General features: G+C 34.6%; 1 protein-coding gene across 1 annotated transcript in view; it reads right to left on the minus strand.

Moving 5' to 3' along the window:
• Positions 1–19,478, minus strand: part of LOC118740180 (ABC transporter G family member 20) — a 140,829-nt gene that overhangs the window by 24,250 nt on the left and 97,101 nt on the right. The window contains exon 2 of the mRNA XM_036471680.1: positions 12,986–13,145. Coding sequence (XP_036327573.1) covers positions 12,986–13,145 — 160 coding nt within the window. The remainder of the gene's footprint in view (positions 1–12,985; positions 13,146–19,478) is intronic.

The raw sequence follows: 19,478 nt of genomic DNA on the forward strand, positions 1-19,478 counted from the left end.
ATGGACAAGCCGCGCGATGGCTGGCTAGCGAGCATAGTAATCGTACTACAGTTAAGATGGAGAAGATTGAAGGGAGAGCGGCAGAAGTATTCCATGTCGATTGCTTAACCAGTTGGAAAGATGCTTTTTTTCCATCAATTTTGTGTGTCGCCGCTCACTGGGATTGGTGCTTGTGTGCCCGGGTATGTATGTATGTATATGTATAAGCGCGTTGGTGTATGTATGCGTGGGTACGCGCATTTTTCCATTACTTCGCTTAGCTTTTTTTTGTGTTCTGCACCACTTTTCTCCCACCGCCTGCAAGCGGAGTCTTTATTATTTCATTTTCGTTTTCATTTACTCCTTTCACGCCTTGTTTCCGTCGAGTAATTTCGTTCATCTTCAAAAGCATGCAATACTTAGCCTTAGGTACTTACTTTTGTATTCCCAGTAGCAAGTAGGAATTCACGTGTAAGCACTGAGCGACAAACACCGGCCGGAGTTGACTACTAATACTTAGTATTTAAGATAGTCTGGATGGATAGACAGCCGTGTGCGAGTGTGTGTTTTAAGCAGCTAATGCAACATAGTAGTAGATGGGTTAAGGATTATGTGCGCCCAAAAAGAAAAGGGAACCAAGTTTTCCATTAATGTGAAATGGCATGCATGACATTAGGGTGCATCACTCTTCGTTAAAAAAATTGATAATGTTTCCCATCGGAATTATAAAGCTAATTATATTTAACGACTTCCGCCTAACCATTTCGAAAGAGTATTAGGATTTGAAAACACATACCTACGAAAAGCGATTTTTTATTAACAAAATAAGTTTTAAAAAATATTTGTTTCAAAAGGTCACCTCAGATGGTAGAAGACTCAACTCCTGCATAATTTTTATACCCGAGCGCACTTGTGCACAAGGGTATATTAATTTTGTTCACATAACGGTTGTTTGTAACAGCCAAAACGAATCGAGATAGATATAGACAAATGTATACATAAATGATCAGGATGAAAAAAGAAATCGATTAAGCCATGTCTGTCTGTCCGTCCGTCTGTCCGTCTGTCCGTCTGTCCGTCTGTCCGTCTGTCCGTGTACACGATAACTCGAGCAAAAATTGAGATATCTCAACGAAATTTGGTATGTAGGTTTCCCTTCATCCAAGGTAGGTTGGTATTGAAAATGGGCGAAATCGGACTTTAACCACGCCCACTTCCCATATAACGGTAATTTCCAGAAATACGAAAACTGCGATATTTTAGTAACTACTGAAGATAATTCACTCAAAATTGATATTTACAATAATTTTTAGACGAAAAATAAGAATATTGTAAATTTTAGGAAAATGGGCGTAGCCACGCCCACTTATGGTTACATGTGTATATCTTGGTAACCGCTGCACCAATTTCTTCCAAACTTGGCACAGTTGTTGGCCTTCGCATAACATACCAAATGGCCGAAAATTTTTAAAATCGCTCAATAACCACGCCTACTTCCCATATAACGGTAATTTTCAGAAATACGAAAACTGCGATATTTTAGTAACTACTGGAGATTATTCACTCAAAATTGATATTTATAATAAGTTTTAGACGAAAAATAAGAATATTACAAAATTTTGGCAAATGGGCGTAGCCACGCCCACTTATGGTTACATGTGTATATCTTGGTAACCGCTACACCAATTTCTTCCAAACTTGGCACAGTTGTTGGTCCTGGTACAACATAACAAATGGCCGAAAATTTCTAAAATCGGACAATAACCACGCCCACATCCCATATAACGGTAATTTCGAGAAATACAAAATCTTCGATAAATCAGTAAATATTGAAGCTAATTTATTCAAAATTGATGATTGCAACAATTCTTTACCAAGAAATACGTTTATGACAAAATTTTGGAAAATGGGCGTAGCACCGCCCACTTGTGATATGTATCTCGCTAGCCGTTCTAGCAATTTGTACCAAGCTCGGTATGGTTATTGTGCTTGCCACATAAAAGCAAGCCGTTGAAAATTGTTGAAATCGGACTAAAATTGAGGCCGCTTTTCATATAACGGTAAATTTCAAAAATGCTTGAAATTTCAATATTTCGAAATTTAAGGACGCTAATTTACTTAAAATGTATACACCCCGGCTTATCATGTAGCGGTAGCTTTCGGAAAGGTGGAAAACATATATTTAATACTTGCGCCGGGTATTTAATGTTCGGCTCCGCCCGAACTTAGACTTTCTTACTTGTTTTTTTATACCCGAGCGCACTTGTGCACAAGGGTATTATAACTTTGTTCACATAACGGTTGTTTGTAACAGGCAAAACGAATCGAGATAGATATAGACAAATGTATACATAAATGATCAGGATGAAAAGAGAAATCGATTAAGCGGTGACTGTCTGTCCGTCCGTCCGTCCGTCCGTCCGTCCGTCCGTCTGTCCGTCTGTGCACACGATAACTCGAGTAAAAATTGAGATATCTTAACGAAACTTGTTATGTGCACTTCTTTCGGGCGTAGGACGGATGGTATTGAAAATGGGCAAAATCGGACAATAACCACGCCTACCTCCCATATAACGGTAGTTTTCAGAAATACAAAAACTGCGATATTTTAGTAACTACTAAAGATAATTCACTCAAAATTGATATTTATAATAAATTTTAGACGAAAAATAAGAATATTAGCATTTTTTTGAAAATGGGCGTAGCCACGCCCACTTATGGTTACATGTGTATATCTTGGTAACCGCTGCATCAATTTATTCCAAACTTTGCACAGTTGTTGGCCTTAATACAGCATACTAAATGGCCGAAAATTTTAAAAATCGGATAATAACCACGCCCATTTCCCATATAACGGTAATTTCCAGAAATACGAAAACTGCGATAGTTTCTTAACTACTGAAGATAATTGACTCAAAATTGATATTTATAATAAATTCTAGACGAAATATAAGAATATTAAAATTTTTTTGAAAATGGGCGTAGCCACGCCCACTTATGGTTACATGGGTATATCTTGGTAGCCGCTGCATCAATTTATTCCAAACTTTGCACAGTTGTTGGCCTTAATACAGCATACTAAATGGCCTAAAATTTTAAAAATTGGACAATAACCACGCCCACTTCCCATATAACGGTAATTTTCAGAAATACGAATACTGCGATATTTTAGTAACTACTGAAGATTATTCACTCAAAATTGATATTTACAATAAGTTTTAGACGAAAAATAAGAATATTATAAATTTTTGGAAAATGGGCGTAGCCACGCCCAGTTATGTTTACATGTGTATATCTTGGTAACCGCTGCACCAATTTCTTCCAAACTTGGCACAGTTGTTAACCTTGGTATAACATACGAAATGGCCGAAAATTTTTAAAATAGGACAATAATCCCATATAACGGTAATTTAGAGAAATACGAAATCTTCGATAAATCAGTAATTATTGAAGCTAATTTATTCAAAATTGATGCTTGCAACAATTCGTTACCAAGAAATACGTTTAGGATACAATTTTGAAAAATGGGCGTGGCACCGCCCACTTATGATCACATATATCTCGGTAACCGTTCTACCAATTTGTACCAAACTCGGTGTGGTTATTGTACTTGCCACATAGAAGCAAAACGTTGAAACTTATTGAAATCGAACTAAAATTACGGCCGCTTTTCATATAACAGTAAATTTCAGATATGCTTGAAACTTCAATATTTCGAAATTTAAGGACGCCAATTTACTCAAAATGGATACACCTTGGTTTACCATGTAGCGGTAGCTTTCGGAATGGTGAAAAACATATATTTAATACTTGCGCCGGGTATTTAATGTTCGGCTCCGCCCGAACTTAGACTTTTTTACTTGTTTAATTTATCTACGGAATAAAAAATAAGATATTTGGAAGTATTTTAAAATCGTACACTGACTCAGATAAGTGTAAACGTGTTGATTTTTTTACTCTTGAATTTTTTCTTAATTTTTCTCTAAATATATTGCCTAAGCTTTAGCCGAATTAAAAACTCAAATTTTATAAAAAATTCAGTAAAATAGAAAAAATTTTCTTCAAAGTTACGAACTTTAAAATCGGAATTCTTAGTATATTTCTGTATATGCCGTTTTATAGCCCACCTAATTTTATATATTTTATTTTAATCTAATGTAGTACACGGTTTAACCGTTTAAAAAATCCTGTTGATTTTTGAGATTTTTTTTTTTGGTGACTGCTTTTGCGTGTTTTTATACCCGAGCGCACTTGTGCACAAGGGTATATTAATTTTGTTCACATAACGGTTGTTTGTAACAGCCAAAACGAATCGAGATAGATATAGACAAATGTATACATAAATGATCAGGATGAAAAAAGAAATCGATTAAGCCATGTCTGTCTGTCCGTCCGTCTGTCCGTCTGTCCGTCTGTCCGTCTGTCCGTGTACACGATAACTCGAGTAAAAATTGAGATATCTCAACGAAATTTGGTATGTAGGTTTTTGTTAATCCAAGGTAGGTTGGTATTGAAAATGGGCGAAATCGGACAGTAACCACGCCTACTTCCCATATAACGGTAATTTTGAGAAATACGAAAACTGCGATATTTTAGTAACTACTGGAGATTATTCACTCAAAATTGATATTTACAATAATTTTTAGACGAAAAATAAGACTATTATACATTTTTGGAAAATGGGCGTAGCCACGCCCACTTATGGTTACATGTGTATTACTTGGTAACCGCTTCACCAATTTCTTCAAAACTTGGCACAGTTGTTGGCCTGGGTCCAGCATACTAAATGGCTGAAAATTTAAAATATCGGACAATAACCACGCCTACATCCCATATAACGGTAATTTAGAGAAATACAAAATCTTCGATAAATCAGAAAATATTAAAGCTAATTTATTCAAAATTGATGCTTGCAACAATTCTTTACCAAGAAATACGTTTATGGTAAAATTTTGAAAAATGGGCGTGGCACCGCCCGCTTATGGTCACATATATGTATATCGGTAACCGTTATACTAATTTTTACCAAACTCGGTATTTTTATTGTCCTTGCCACATAAAAGCAAAACGTTGAAAATTATTGAAATCGGACTAAAATTACGGCCGCTTTTCATATAACGGTAAATTTCAGAAATGCTTGAAACTGGAATATTTCGAAATTTAAGGACGCTAATTTACTCAAAATTTATACACCCCGTCTTACCATCTATCGGTAGCGGAAAGGTGAAAAAACATATATTTAATACTTGCGCCGGGTATTTAATGTTCGGCTCCGCCCGAACTTAGACTTTCATACTTGTTTTTTTTAATTTACATACAGGCGCAATTTACCAAAACTGGCTCTCCTGCATTTTATTTCATAAGAAATTTATGTATATCTGGAAAAAAGTGCGAAAATCCGTCAGCAAAAGAAAAATATTAAAAACCAACATAATTTTTTGGCCGCTTTGAAATCTGCACTTCTTGAGATTAAAATATGAGCTATATAAAACTGCATAACCAAAAATTTTGATGAAAATTTGTTGAATTTTCCTAAATTTTGTATAAAGTTTGAAGTTTTGTTGAATAGGGCTTTGAAGAAAGTAATGTTTTTATAGAACAAAAAAAATTTAACTTGAGAATATTTATGAATCTAAAAAATAAATCTACACGTAAACGCTTCTATGAAAACTTTAAATTAAAATATTTTAGCGAAAGTCCTAAAAAATAATTCCAGTAAAAATACCATTTTTTTTTTTTGGTGAACCACCGTATTTTACATATACATACATATTTAGTAGTTGCTGCAAACGGCAATCTTATTTTCATTTTCATGTTTCGTTTTTGTTTTCGACATTTTCGACATCTATGAAGACATTGAGAAGACATTTTAAGGATGCTAAGCTACGATTGCATTCTATGAAATGCGATAAGAGAAAGTTGCTGCCGCATCACTTTAAGATTGCGTAAGATAAATAATCTGTATAGAAACAATGCCAGAGTAAGAAACAATGGAAGAATGATAGAGAAGTTATGAACATCTAAACGTGAATACTACATATGTATATATATACCAAGGGAAAGAACAAGGTTGAAGCAGATCAAACTGTTAATACTTTAAAATCCAAGCCGCATATACTTTTTTCATCTAATGCATATAATGACATACATACGGTTGAGAGCTAAATATGCTATGAAATGTTACAGCTGCACCTCAATCTGTTATACCAAATGCTAAAGAACTATGCTGCTCACTTTGTTGCTCTAACTCAGATCGTTATCGTATTTAAGCTAGTATCGATCCTTCCCTAAATATCCTGGGATTTCTGGGATACAAAGTTATACAAAATTTAAGTTACGTTTTAGCTCCAAAGCAGGATATATTCCGGCAACCCGTTTTGTACCTTATAGGGCTCTAAAAAACCAGAAAAACGTTTGCATTTTCACAAAGTAACAGGCACTCCTAGAACATACACAGACATATATGTATATACAACACCCTCAAAATGTATGAAAAATGCAAATGTCCGAATAGCATGAGGATACAAATAAAGGCATGCAACAAAAACAGGACACCTGTAGTAGGAAAAGCCTAGGCCCCTCGAGGACCTAAAGCATTGAAAATTCACTAAAAATATATGCTTACATTTAACTCTTAAAATACTCAAGAAAAGTTCATAAAGAAGATATGATTTAGAATAAATCATAATAAATCATTGCAAAATAAATTCAATGCAGTCTAATATAAATGTTTTACTTTTGAGAAAATATGAATTTTTAGTGGCATTGTGCGCATTCAAAAGTATTAACTTCCAATTTTTATTTATTCTACTATTAAAATTCAATATAAACGAGAAATCGCCAATTAAATGTTTATACCTTATTGCTAATATTGGTGCACTGATGTGATATGTACAATATAGGTTGAAAATTATGGTTTTGAAAGTATTTGAGATACTATTGCTTAACATGAATTAAACAATAGTTAATTAATGGCAGTAAACGAGGGTGATGACCAGATGCTAGGAGCAAAAAGAGGCGCAGCTAAAAATTTCGCTACGAATCTTTGCAGAGAATTTGCCGGGATAAGTCTCAATAGGCTTGAGGAAATAATGTAACTCATACGCCATGTATCCACAGTTTGAACAAACTTAAGGCTCTAAAGTTAAGAGGAAAGAGCAACAAAAAAAAAAGCTCAGCTATGAGAAGGTCAATTTTCCATATTCCTTAAACATTTTCGTAAACTAAGTGACCCACAGAATCCCAAAGGAAATTATTCCACTAGCTAGAGCCCACTCGTTTAGTATTTTTTAAAGAGATTGCATGCTCACCGCAGCACACTTTCCACTAGCAGCTAGTTTATCTGTTTTTTTTTTTTAACTTATTAATACACAAACATATATAACTGCCAGCAGCTATTTTCGATTTCAACTTTTCCGATACCTGTAAAATTTACACACAAACGCACACCCTTCCACGTTGATTGCATCCTCAAATAAGCGCCGGAAGAAAAAGTAACAATAAATAAAAACAAAAAACAAAAAACAAAAAATACGTACAGCGAATCATGCTTCGCAAACTTATTGCAAGTCCACGCACAAACACACGAAAATGCTGCTTAAAATACTTTTCAGCGTTCAATTGTTTATGTTTTTGTTTAAGTGCTACAAAAGTGGCTTATGCGGTAGCTTAACGTAACGCTACAGAGTATTTCACTGAAAATCGTTTCAGCATTCGCTTGATGTTGTTGAATTTTGTTTTCACAGCAACATCCTGTCATTATTTTTGTATTTGTATGGCTGCAAGCGTGTGAGCATGTACGCCTGTAGGTATGTATGTTTGTGCGTATTCATGGTTTCTTTTTTTAGCTCAGCGCACTGAGTAGTTTAAAGTGAAAACTGAAAAGATTCCTCATAATCCCAGCACTTAGTATTGACTGGAAATTTTGCTTTTAAGCATGTTAAGCAATAAGTTATCGCAACGCTTGTATGGACATACGAATGTAGATATTTAGGCATATAATTGTGAATGGTTTCTTTGTTTGATATTCTATTTTGGCAACTCCCACTGGAGTATGGATTGTGAAATATGCTTTATGTGTATGCTTACATATCCTCAAGCGTTTTTGTAATTAAATTACAAGTTTGTTTAAAATTGATGGTTTACATTGAAATGGTGGCATATGGACATTCTTGTTAGTAAGCCATTTCACCTACAAACTTACTTATGTAAGTGTAAAAGAGATTAAAACGATTGCTTTGTTTATTAACTTAGAAAGTTTTAGAAGGCAATTTAGACATCAACAGCACAATTAATGCCTCAGGTGGCACTCTTAAGCAAGCAACTGAAAACTATAATTATTAACTAAGTATGTACGTATGTATTTCCATGTTTCTTCGGCATATAAAATAACGGCCGTTATGAGAAATTTGTAAAGCGTAATTTTTGTTTGTTGATAAAGGGATCTGCTTTTCAATTACCTACCGAGCCTCAAGTAGTAGATACCTGATGGCAAGCGCTATTGTTCGCTTCGTATAAAGGCTAATATTGTTGGTGGTGTTTGTCTTTAAATTCTCTGACCTAATAAATTTAATAAAAAAATTTTGGCTAGCTGAATTACCATTTTAAGGACATGTATGTATATAGACATATGTTTCTAGAATATGTTGATCAAATAACATAATGCAGCACTCAAAAAGTGATGAGAATGAGTCAAAATACGAATAAATACTAATAGCCCAGTTATGCTAAATATAGCTTTGCATGAGAGTTGTCACATAAGAATCTGTTAAATGAGCTTTGCGTGTAAGTGGTTACCCAACGCACAGCACTTAACGTGTAAAATTCTGTTGGGTTGTGATTTTTACGTAAAAATGGCATAGCAGTGCAAGTATACATAACTGGGCTATAAGAATTTGTAAAAGTTTATTACCATTTTTTATATCGATTTGAAGTTTTCGATCTAAGGTCCAAAAATTTACAAGTACAATTTTCTATATTTCAGTGATTTTTTCTTACAAATCGAGTATAAATTAATAAAGTTATTTACTTAAGTGAAACAAAATTGCTTCCCATGTGGAAAATTATGACCGAGAATGCTGAAAAAGTAGTAATTTTAAAGAAAATCCTACTGCAGGTGTCCGGTTTTTGTTTCTTGCCCTATTTTTAATTAGACCGAAATTAGACCGTTTTTCTAGTTTTTTTGATCATTATAAAGTAAAAAATTGTTTAACGGAATATATCCTGCTTTGGAACTAAAACGTGACCTAAATTTTGTATATCTTTGACAGATCCTAGAATTGTCCAGATACATTCCGGATTGTCGATAAATTTCGATTATTTTATGCTTATCAATAATGCAACGAACGGAACGAGATTCGATAACTCGACTCATTTCGATAATTTTCTATCACTGTTCATTTCGAGGGCTATGTAAATTTCAATAACTAAACAATTTATATATCTCTATATAAATCGATAATCTTGAATACCTCTACAAATTTCGATAACTCTGTTAAGTTTGATAGCTCCGAATTTTTTCGAAAGCTATCGACAATTTTCGATAACTCGTTGTAATCCGGTAAGACGATAAAATTCAATAAGCAGCGGTAAACTTATATAACTTTGAAATATCGATAACTCGTTATATTTTAATAAGAATTCCAAAAATCGACGAACATTTTACAACATTTATATTTTTATTTTTATCTTCGTTTGTATCTTAATTTGTATCTTTATTTGTATCTTCGTTTGTATCTTAATTTGCATCTTTATTTGTATCTTTATGACAACATTTGTATCTTTATTTGTCGAAATTGTTATAGATAAAAACTACATTGCCCTAGAATAAAAAAAAAGTAAGTGCGCCTGGGCCACGCTAGAAAAGTGAAACTTACGTTACATATCTTGTTTGTCTTATAATCAATAAGCATACATATGTATTGGTTCGGAATTGTGAATAAAACGAAAAGCTAGTTAGTATAATGTTACAAGCTTAACCCTCTTTTGCATAGAAAATTTTTTTTTTTAAATAAAATTACTTTTTGAACTAATTTTAGCCCATAAAAGTTAAGTGCACTTTAATTTTTGCTTCAAGACCGAAAACTGACCTATAAACCCAAAGTTATTACCCCCCATGTGGGCGGTGCTACGCAGTAAGCTGTGAAAGCTTGCTTAGTGTGCGCACAAAGTGATACATAAAATCAGAATTAATTTTCTTATGATTATGCTCGCAACGCACCATTAATCTAATAAAGGGATAAAGTTCATTCGTAAGAATCCAAAAGTGTAAATTCAAAATAGCTGAAAAATATTATATTTTATGTTTATTTTACCTTTATCCCTACCTCTACCCGTTTTTGTTATAATTACATTTATGTTAATCTATTCTCCTTGATCTTTGTTTAAATTTTTATACTCTCCTTTATTCTACTCTTTATCTCGTTTATCTTTATTTTATCTTTCATATACATATTCACCATCCCCTTTGCTTTTATATAAGTAAGTAAAGTGTTTAAATTTATGTTATGTGATCTCAGGTAATTCGATGTGATGTGATGTAAATTAATGTGATTTCATATAGTGTGATCCGATTTCATGTCATGTGATGTCTTACCCGTCATATGATGTCGTATCGTGTGATGTAATGATATGGTGGGTTCAAGAGAGGTGATTTTAGCAGAGATTTGATGAATTTAGGTGTTGCAGTTGTGGTGTGGTGAGTATCTTAGTGGTGAGTTCTCACCATACTTGTGATTAGTGCTATGAGTGGTTCTCCCGCAAGCTGGACATATTCTGAAGCTCTTCGTCAGCTATGGATAGTGGTTAAAACCACCGATAAAGACACTAAAAGCGTGATGATGGCAACTTAACTTAATTTAACGGAACGTAGAACTTTAAGAATCCAAATTAAACAGATTTTGACATGACATTAAGTTAAGTTTCGGCTGTTCAATTATAAGCAACACTTATTTAACAGAAGTTTTAAGAGAGAGCCGTAAGTTACGTTAAGTTGCCATAATCAGACCATAAGGCGGAAAGACTTTGCTAAGACATTCTGTCAGTGAGTGTTGGGCTGACTTCCAAAAGGTACTAATTACATTACATTGCATATTTTTAATATTTATTATAACAATGATCACCCTTTCGCAATTTTCCAATTATAAAACATCAATGGTGACCAAAACAAACGAAGCATGAACTTTTTTTTCTATGATTACTCTGGCGATGCGTTTTGATAACTTTTCGAATGCGTTTTGGAAAAGTATACATTGTCAACATTTTGTAGTTCGGCGCTATGGAACTTTATACTTTGTATGGATGCATAGTAATTAACGTTTTTGAAGTCAGCCTTGTTTGAAGATTATCGCTATAACATCGAGTCTAGTGGCAGCGCAATGTAAATCTGAATAGACCAGGAAAAAAGTTTCTAATTCCTCTACTAACTTCTCTCCAGGCTATATTGCTGAAGAAGGAAACGACCTATATCGGCACCCTTGCTGAGTCATACCTTTTAAAAGCGTTACTGATTCTGTCAGATTTAAGCTCGACAAGCGCCCACCCCTGAAGACTAAAGAAAATTGCCCTCTGTGCGGAAATAATTCCTAAGGAAGGGGAAAACAAGGAAATAAAAGTAAGCAAAGGTGATTTTCGTGCATAGTCATAAACAGGGACCGTAATAGTTACAACTTTTATTAAAAAAAACCGCTCCTTAACAATTATTTTTACCTTTATTTAATTACTCCTTAAACAACAGTTTTTTTATAATTTTTATTTTATAAATCCAAAATAATAATTATTTTTAATTTTTATCTAATCTACAAATAACAGGTATTTTTGATTTTTAAGAAATATATTTTAGATAACAGTTGAGAAGGCTGCCTGATTTTTATTAATGGCTTTTATGAATAAAAGTCTTCAATAACTGTTATTTACACACATAATATAAACAAAAATAACTGTTATTTGCATATTATTTAGATACAAATTAAAATAATTGTTATTTTGGATTTATAAAATAAAAATCAAAAATGACTGTTATTTTTTTTATTTTGCATACAAATTACAAACAAAAATTTATTTTGAAATTTGATTCTCGGCGAAAAAAAATCGATTGGTATGTATCACTTAGTTGTAGAATATTTCCTTCATAGTAAATTTTTCAATGACAGTTTTCCTCAATAACTGTTATGTTCGGCCCCTGGTCACAAACGAAATTTATACAATAACGTCAAGATAAACTCAAAGAGAAAACGACGTCTGGAATATATTGTGAGTGAAACCTAGAAGCACAGACCTTCAATCCACGTAGCATGTTAGACAAGTACGCTGACCCAGACTGGTCATACGAGACCCTAAGCAGCATCAAAGACGAGTAAGCTTGCATTTGTGCCGATGGATGTTCACTAAAGTAAAAATTTCGAAATGTTCATTTTCTTCTCACTTCAAGCGCTTGTACCTCACATTTGAAAGAAAGTACACAGTTCGCGAAAACGTCAATAAGAACTATAAGTAAGAAAGCCACGGCTGTAGCGGAGTGAGTTAAAAGAAAATGTACCCACGGGGTTTTTTCGATCGCTTTTCCAAAATGTGTCGGCAACAAAAAAGGAAAAAATATTTTGTCGTGAAAATTAAGAAATGAATTCTCAAGTCCTGTAAATATATGATTTAGAAATTTGGGCATGTGTTTAAAAGATGAGTAAAGAAATATAGTACTTTCTCTATCTGTTTCGCTTCAGTTTATATCGAGGCCTTATATTAAATACACTCTATATGCAGTTTCTGCAAAAATTAGCTTCTGATATCAAAATCTACCCAAAGCTTTACTGTCATTAATGTCGTTAATGCTAACTTTATAAGAAGCTTGTGAGTAGAATTCACTATTTGATTACATAGTTAGAATTAACATCAGTGATTACAGTTAAGTCCCAGATGGGTTCTAACATAAGAAACCAATTTTATTGAAATTTGAGATAGAGTGTATCGAAAATAAGTACTCGATATCTATTTCCGCATATTTCAAACTTACCTGAGGCATATATCCAATTCGCGGGCCCGGTACACCAGAACCTCTGGAGCCTGGCCGGCCGCCGAGTACCCATATTTCTCCGGAGTTCAAGCGACGTCTTCCCACAATGCACGAAAGTAATGTTGTCTTACCACAGCCTGAAGCGCCCAAAAGGCCGTAACTGAAAGAAGAAAAATAATATTGCAAATCAGCACAAAAGCTAATACGAAGCATTGCTCGAATATAATAGTAAATGTGCGAGATAGTAGGCAATTAAATGAAGTATGTATTTTAAAGCAAATTCTTTTAAGTATTGACAAAAATACTAATTTACTATTTAAAACTGGATTTTGGGACAGAGAGTTGCCACCTGTTTGAAAATTGTAGTTAAAGTAAATTGATAAAAGAAGTTAAATATAGTGTTTAGGCGCGTCTGCTAATACCGGGCGCCTAAATACATGCTATGTACTGCTGCATGTGCAAAAATTTCCTTTATGCAACTTAGGAAATTTTTGCACATGCACTTCTCATTGAACTTTCTTAAGTTTCAATAAGATGGCACTTCAAAGTATGCTCGGCCTAGTCTGATACAACCTCCGGACACTGCTTCCGGAGTCTTCTGCGGACTCTGCATGGCTTACAACCATGCGGAGGTGGTAATAGTTGATTACCATTGGCCACAGTGCCTACCCACTACTTTTTGGTCCAATAAATATTTTTTTATATACATACATACATGCAAACATACTGGTCTCCCCTCTCACTGAGTTATTCATATAGCAAATGGTCTGCAAAAGAAGAAGGCTTACAACCAAAAAAATGTTTGTCGAAGGTTGCCACCTGTTTGAAAATTTTAATTTAGTTAAATTAATAAAATAATCTGAATTGTAATGGCAATATGGGAATCAAACTAAAGAAGTTTGGGAAAGTTTACTGCCGAAAACATTTTTGAGGGGGTTGCCACCTGTCTCAAAAGTTTTACTCATTTAAATTATTAAAGTTTTTGAAATATTACAATACTGGTGTTAAACTAAGGAGGTTTCAGAAGGTTTATGGTCGAATATTTTTTTAAACGGGTTGCCACATATCTGAAAAATGTAGTTCAGTTAAATTGCTAAGAGAAGGTAGATATTGAATTATTACACCTTTAATTAAGTGCGCAGTATTTAGACTTGAGTTATAAGATTACAAATTAAACTTTTAGGAGAAATGTGATACTCTACCTGTTTTCTAAATATATTCGAAAATATATTACCTAACACACACATTTATAAAAAATAAAGAATGCTTCGTAAATCGAAAGTTTGTTTGAAAATCTCGCTTCATAAATCTATTTCATACTAGTTTTGGCAGGAAGTAGCAACACTAAAATACCTTTCAGACGCAGTAAAGCACGCCGGATATTTGCAAGTCTTGAATTAAGGATAAAAAATACCCATGAAAAGGAAAGTTCAAAGGATACAAATTTATTTGTTGTTGTTTTTTTTTTAATTTTACTAAGGGTCTTTCAAGATAAAATTAATTATATTTTAATCGAATTATCGACCGGGATATAGAATTCAAAGCCACTGTAAAAAACATGTTGATACATAAATACATGTTGATAGATAGATAAAATAGCTGCCCCACTGTGTTATGAAAATGGCTAACCATCCTTGTTTGCACAATTCCCTAAATCATATAAATAAAATTTTACTTTGCCTGTGACTAGCCACGCGTAATTCAAAAAACAACTGAGGTAACACGCCATCAGATTTAGTTTTAATATGAATACAAGTGCAAACAAATATACAATTAAGTGATGAAAACCTCCATTTAAACAAAAAAAAAAATAGTTATTTATTCTACCTAATCTACTGGAAATCGAATAAATGTATTTATTTAGCAATTAATTGCACTGAATATTATTAATTAAAAGATTCCATTACACATATTATAAAATAACAAATCACACACACCTGCAAGCAATGAAAACTGAATAAAGAAAAAAATAAAATACAAGAAGAAGCAATTACATTCAACTACCTGAATATTTAAGGAAATGCTCCATTCTCAATGCGAACGGAAATTAAACGAAAAAGTCGAATATTTTTCGCCCGCAAACAATTCGAAATAAATTAAACTTTTAATTACACACTTGTTATTTAGGAGCTTAAATAAACTTTCATTACTTTCACGCTTAATTATTACACATTCATGAGTGAGCGAAAATGAGCTAGCAAAATGAGTACGCCAGTGCCAATGCCAACACAAACGCCAACTAAACGAGCAACTAACTAATCGGCATGACGACCAAAATCTAGCACTTTAACGCGCTGATATACGAATACTTGTGCGAGTAATATTTACTTGCAACTCTTAAGTAGGCGTAGTGGAGCAGCTAAAGTGCGGTGAGTAAGTGGAACTTAGGTAGGCACTTGCATACATATACATATATATCTGCTTTCACAAATTCGTACAAAGTTCATGCCAAGTATTAAATTGTCTTTAAAGCAGGAAAAAAGGTAAATTAGCTTAAGAAATAGAAGGCTTGCGCTGTGTGTGTCTGTGTGTGTTTTTGTAAGTAGCTTTGTTATCTTAGTGTTAGAAATGTAAATCCAATTAGCCTAGCAATTTTGGTCTGAAGGCGGAAATTAGACTTCATTAGTGTGTTCATGTAGATATGTATTTAACGCCTACATTTATACTTCAATAGTTGCATTGAAATTAGATTGGCTTACTTAGAAATGTATGTATGTGTGCATGTCGAGCAAACAATCGCTTCACAATGCCTTTTCATATGCACACTTTCGCCCTCAACTTTATAGTAGTTGCTTGCACCTTCACTGTCACCTTAATAATTAATCTGTGGATTCCATTAAAATGCAATTATCTACATACAACTAAGTATTTGTGTACTTCAAAAATGTCCACAAATATTTTACAATCACAGCCCAGCGCAATGGCACTTACTGCGCTGTCCTCCTCTATCCACTCAAACTTCTAGCACTTTTCTATTGACTACTCTATATATTTCTATTGTCGAGGAACATACACTCATACATATATAGTATAGTGTACTCGTTTCTATGCACTTTTGTTGGTAGCTACTATGTCAATTAGCAATGCAGTACTTAGTATTAGTAGTTGTAGTACAACAACTTGAACAGGTGTAATTTGGTCAGTCACCAGTCTTATACTTACAATGAACGCCAATGAACGCACCACCTGCCACTTATCATCTGCAGCCATCACTTTTGCCAGCACAACTCTCTTCTTGTCTTAATCGTTCTCCACTCGTTCTCGTTTGAGCCAGTGCAATGCAATGAATTGTAACAAAAAAAAAAACTCTAAGCGGAACGTAGTTGTCGGTCTTTGCCAGTGCGCTAGTAGTAGTGTAGATCCCCAACTCAATAGACTTTGCACAGCTGTCGAACTAAATATTTTTGCCGCATTGCAAATTCACTTAGACATGCATTTCATTGTTTTTAAGCCCAGTAGTACGGAATCAGAAATCGCAGTAACAGAAACTTACATTAATACCTGAACCAGTTGATAGCCACTGCAACTATTTACTCTGAAAGAATTTCACAAAATGCATCCGTTTATAAGAATAACTAAAAAATTTCAAAAATTAAAAAAAAAAAAATCCAAATGGTAGTCAGAGTTATAATAGATCCGATTGCCATATTTCACCAAAACCGTGCAGCCGTTTCTGAGTGAAGTCCCGCATAGTGCATGTTTTTATTCTCATCGAATTTCAAACCACCCTGTACCGATGAAAAAAGTTCGTAATTAAAAAAATTAAACTTTATCATACATATATCTACAGGCTAAGGTCTAGAATTTGACCTCTCATTTTTTAAATTCTTATTCGCTAGTATTCTCAAACTGAAATCTTCTTAAAACTCCTTCGTCTGACACTGTGATGCGCATGTACTTCACTAAACTAATGAACTAATTCGGATTTGATTGTTCGAGCAAATGGCAACCCTCCTAAATAAAGTCAGGAATTAATCCCTTTTACTAACCAATTTCAATGTTGAATTGCTCGGTGATTCAGAAAATTTGGTTAATTATTTTTTTCTATGGATACGGTTTCGAGATATTTGCAATTTGCCGTTATTCAGCTTAAAACTAAAAGTGTTTCCACTTAATCTCGTATATCATATGAAGCAATTTAACAATCATAATATGAGATACGTCAAATCAAAGCAAATAAAATTCTCCATAAACCATATATCGACGGCTGGGTGGAAGATCGACCTATCTCGGTAGCCCGTTCGAAAACGCCCTATTTCAAAAAAACTTTTCAAGAACGCCCTATTTCAGAATTCGTTTCAAAAACGCCCTATCTCAGCTGCCGATTCAAAAACAGCCTATCTCAGTACATTTTCAATACATTTTGAAGTAACATAGGGCGTTCTTCAACCAAATTTTTAGATAGGGTGTTTTTAAATAAAATTCTGAAATAGGGCGTTCTTGACAAGTTTTTTGAAATAGGGCGTTTTCGCACTGGCTACCGAGATAGGTCGATCTTCCACTCAGTCGATATACATCACTTTCCGATAGGACTGTTAGTTCCTAACATATTAATTTTCTAATGAAAAAAAATATCAGACTTTAACAGAAGAAAATTTAAAAAATAACAGCCTGTTCTATTAGAAAAAAATCCAGTTACTAATGAAGGAAAACGAGGGATAAATAAGGAAGAAATGAGTGGTGAAATGAAAATACGCAAAGATTTTTTGTATCCTGTAAAACTCCACATCTGCTCAGCTTTCGAGTGGTAAATGTTCGCTTGCGCTATCGCCGGTGCAAGGTATATTATGCATCTTACCTTCGCTTTAGTCGCTAAAGTTTCCACCAGAAGAATGTATGAGTAGTCCGTTGGGCGAAAAGATAGGATCAGATTGCTTTACTCAATGAAAATCCCTCCATCTACCCCGCATTCCATTTTTGATCCGTCAGTAAAGACAACTATGCCCTACAAGAACCGAGTTTTTCGGCAAATCCGTTCCGTGTGACTTGATAATTTTTTGCGACGTTTGTCGTGGGTCTAGGGTTTTAGTATTGGGTAGTGATTATGCATTGTTTTTATTTCAGATGGGACCCTACTTAAAATAGCACTATGGCCGTTCGTATGGCACCCGTTGCGCCAACACTTACTGACCTCGTAAATTTCGCTAATCCATACCAGAGTTTCGGTTCACATTACTTGCCTTCAATCTACATCTATTGCCCAGCATTATTTTAGCTGCACAGCGCGCCACCACGGCCTTCCTTACTCGACCCGCAATATTAAGCCTCCAATAAAATTTGGGATTTTGGGATATTTGACGGGCGAAGCGAGATACTGGATTGCCCAGGTGACCTACTCGGAAGAGAAGTCTCCACTTGCTTCGGCCATAAAAGGCATTAAATTGCTCCAATCTTCGCTATTTGCATTGTGTGAGGGTGGATCCCCACGGCTTGAAAAGTGTAGGTGAGGGTGAAGTTTATACGGAATTCCAGCAAAATCTCGCACATCTCTCCCAGAAATGTCAGACCAATCAGCCTCCTTGCGTTTCTGCTAAATGGCCTTTAGCTGCCAAGCGAAAATAAAGTCCTGCACCTCACATACGGTGCGCTCAAAACTTATGAGAAAACATCGTGATGGATGACTTTGCTAGAAAAGTCGGTCTCGAGAGATTTTGGCAGTACCTTTGCCTAGACGTGGACCAATATTGGGCGGACGGGTCATCTGAACACTTCACCGTAAACTACTCGGCATAAGCAAGGCTGTGGTCTAAGCGCTTAGAACTTCACATATTAACCAATACGTAAGAGCTTTTCTTATTGTTGAAACTAACTTAACCTACTTTAGACAAACTTTACATTATCTTTCGTAGCTTTGACCTTATTCGGCATACCTTTACACAAAAGTGGCATATACATACTACATATACTTATGTGCTCATGCATACGTACATAAACATACTCATATGTACAAGCAACCCTGAAACTCCAGTCCAGTTGCTAAAAGGAATTTGGAGTATGAAAAGCTTATAATTGTTTCAAATTTGCAAACGGTGATTACATATACTCACCCTCTAATTTTGAATTATTATTCATTTACTAATCACCAGCAATCCCCCAACAATTTATGATTTCAAATGTTTACTGGGTCTCTTACTAAATCCTTCACCAGCATGCCTTCCCAACCGCTCGCACTCTTAACTCAACACAAGTACTACACTCATCCACAACATTTTCTTGGAATATTTTGCCTCTCGGCGTTTTCAGTTAGCTACCTAACCGAATTGCCTGCGAGTGGAATGTAGAAAGGCGTGTGGGTATGTGTGGGTGCGTATGTAGAAGTATGCGGCAAGCCAATGAGGATGTGTGCGGTTCCAAACGGAAATTAATGCCAACTTTTACAAATCCGCTTAAGTGATTGTTGCATTCTTCGAGAGAAGGTGGCTATAAGGAAACGACAGCAGTACGAGTAAATAGCACACCCTCCTGGCAGCAAATGAAGAGGAATTACCACGTG

Source organism: Rhagoletis pomonella, unplaced genomic scaffold (assembly GCF_013731165.1).
Source record: "Rhagoletis pomonella isolate Grant_MI unplaced genomic scaffold, Rhpom_1.0 Rhpom_scaffold_00001, whole genome shotgun sequence".
Taxonomy (NCBI): domain Eukaryota; kingdom Metazoa; phylum Arthropoda; class Insecta; order Diptera; family Tephritidae; genus Rhagoletis; species Rhagoletis pomonella.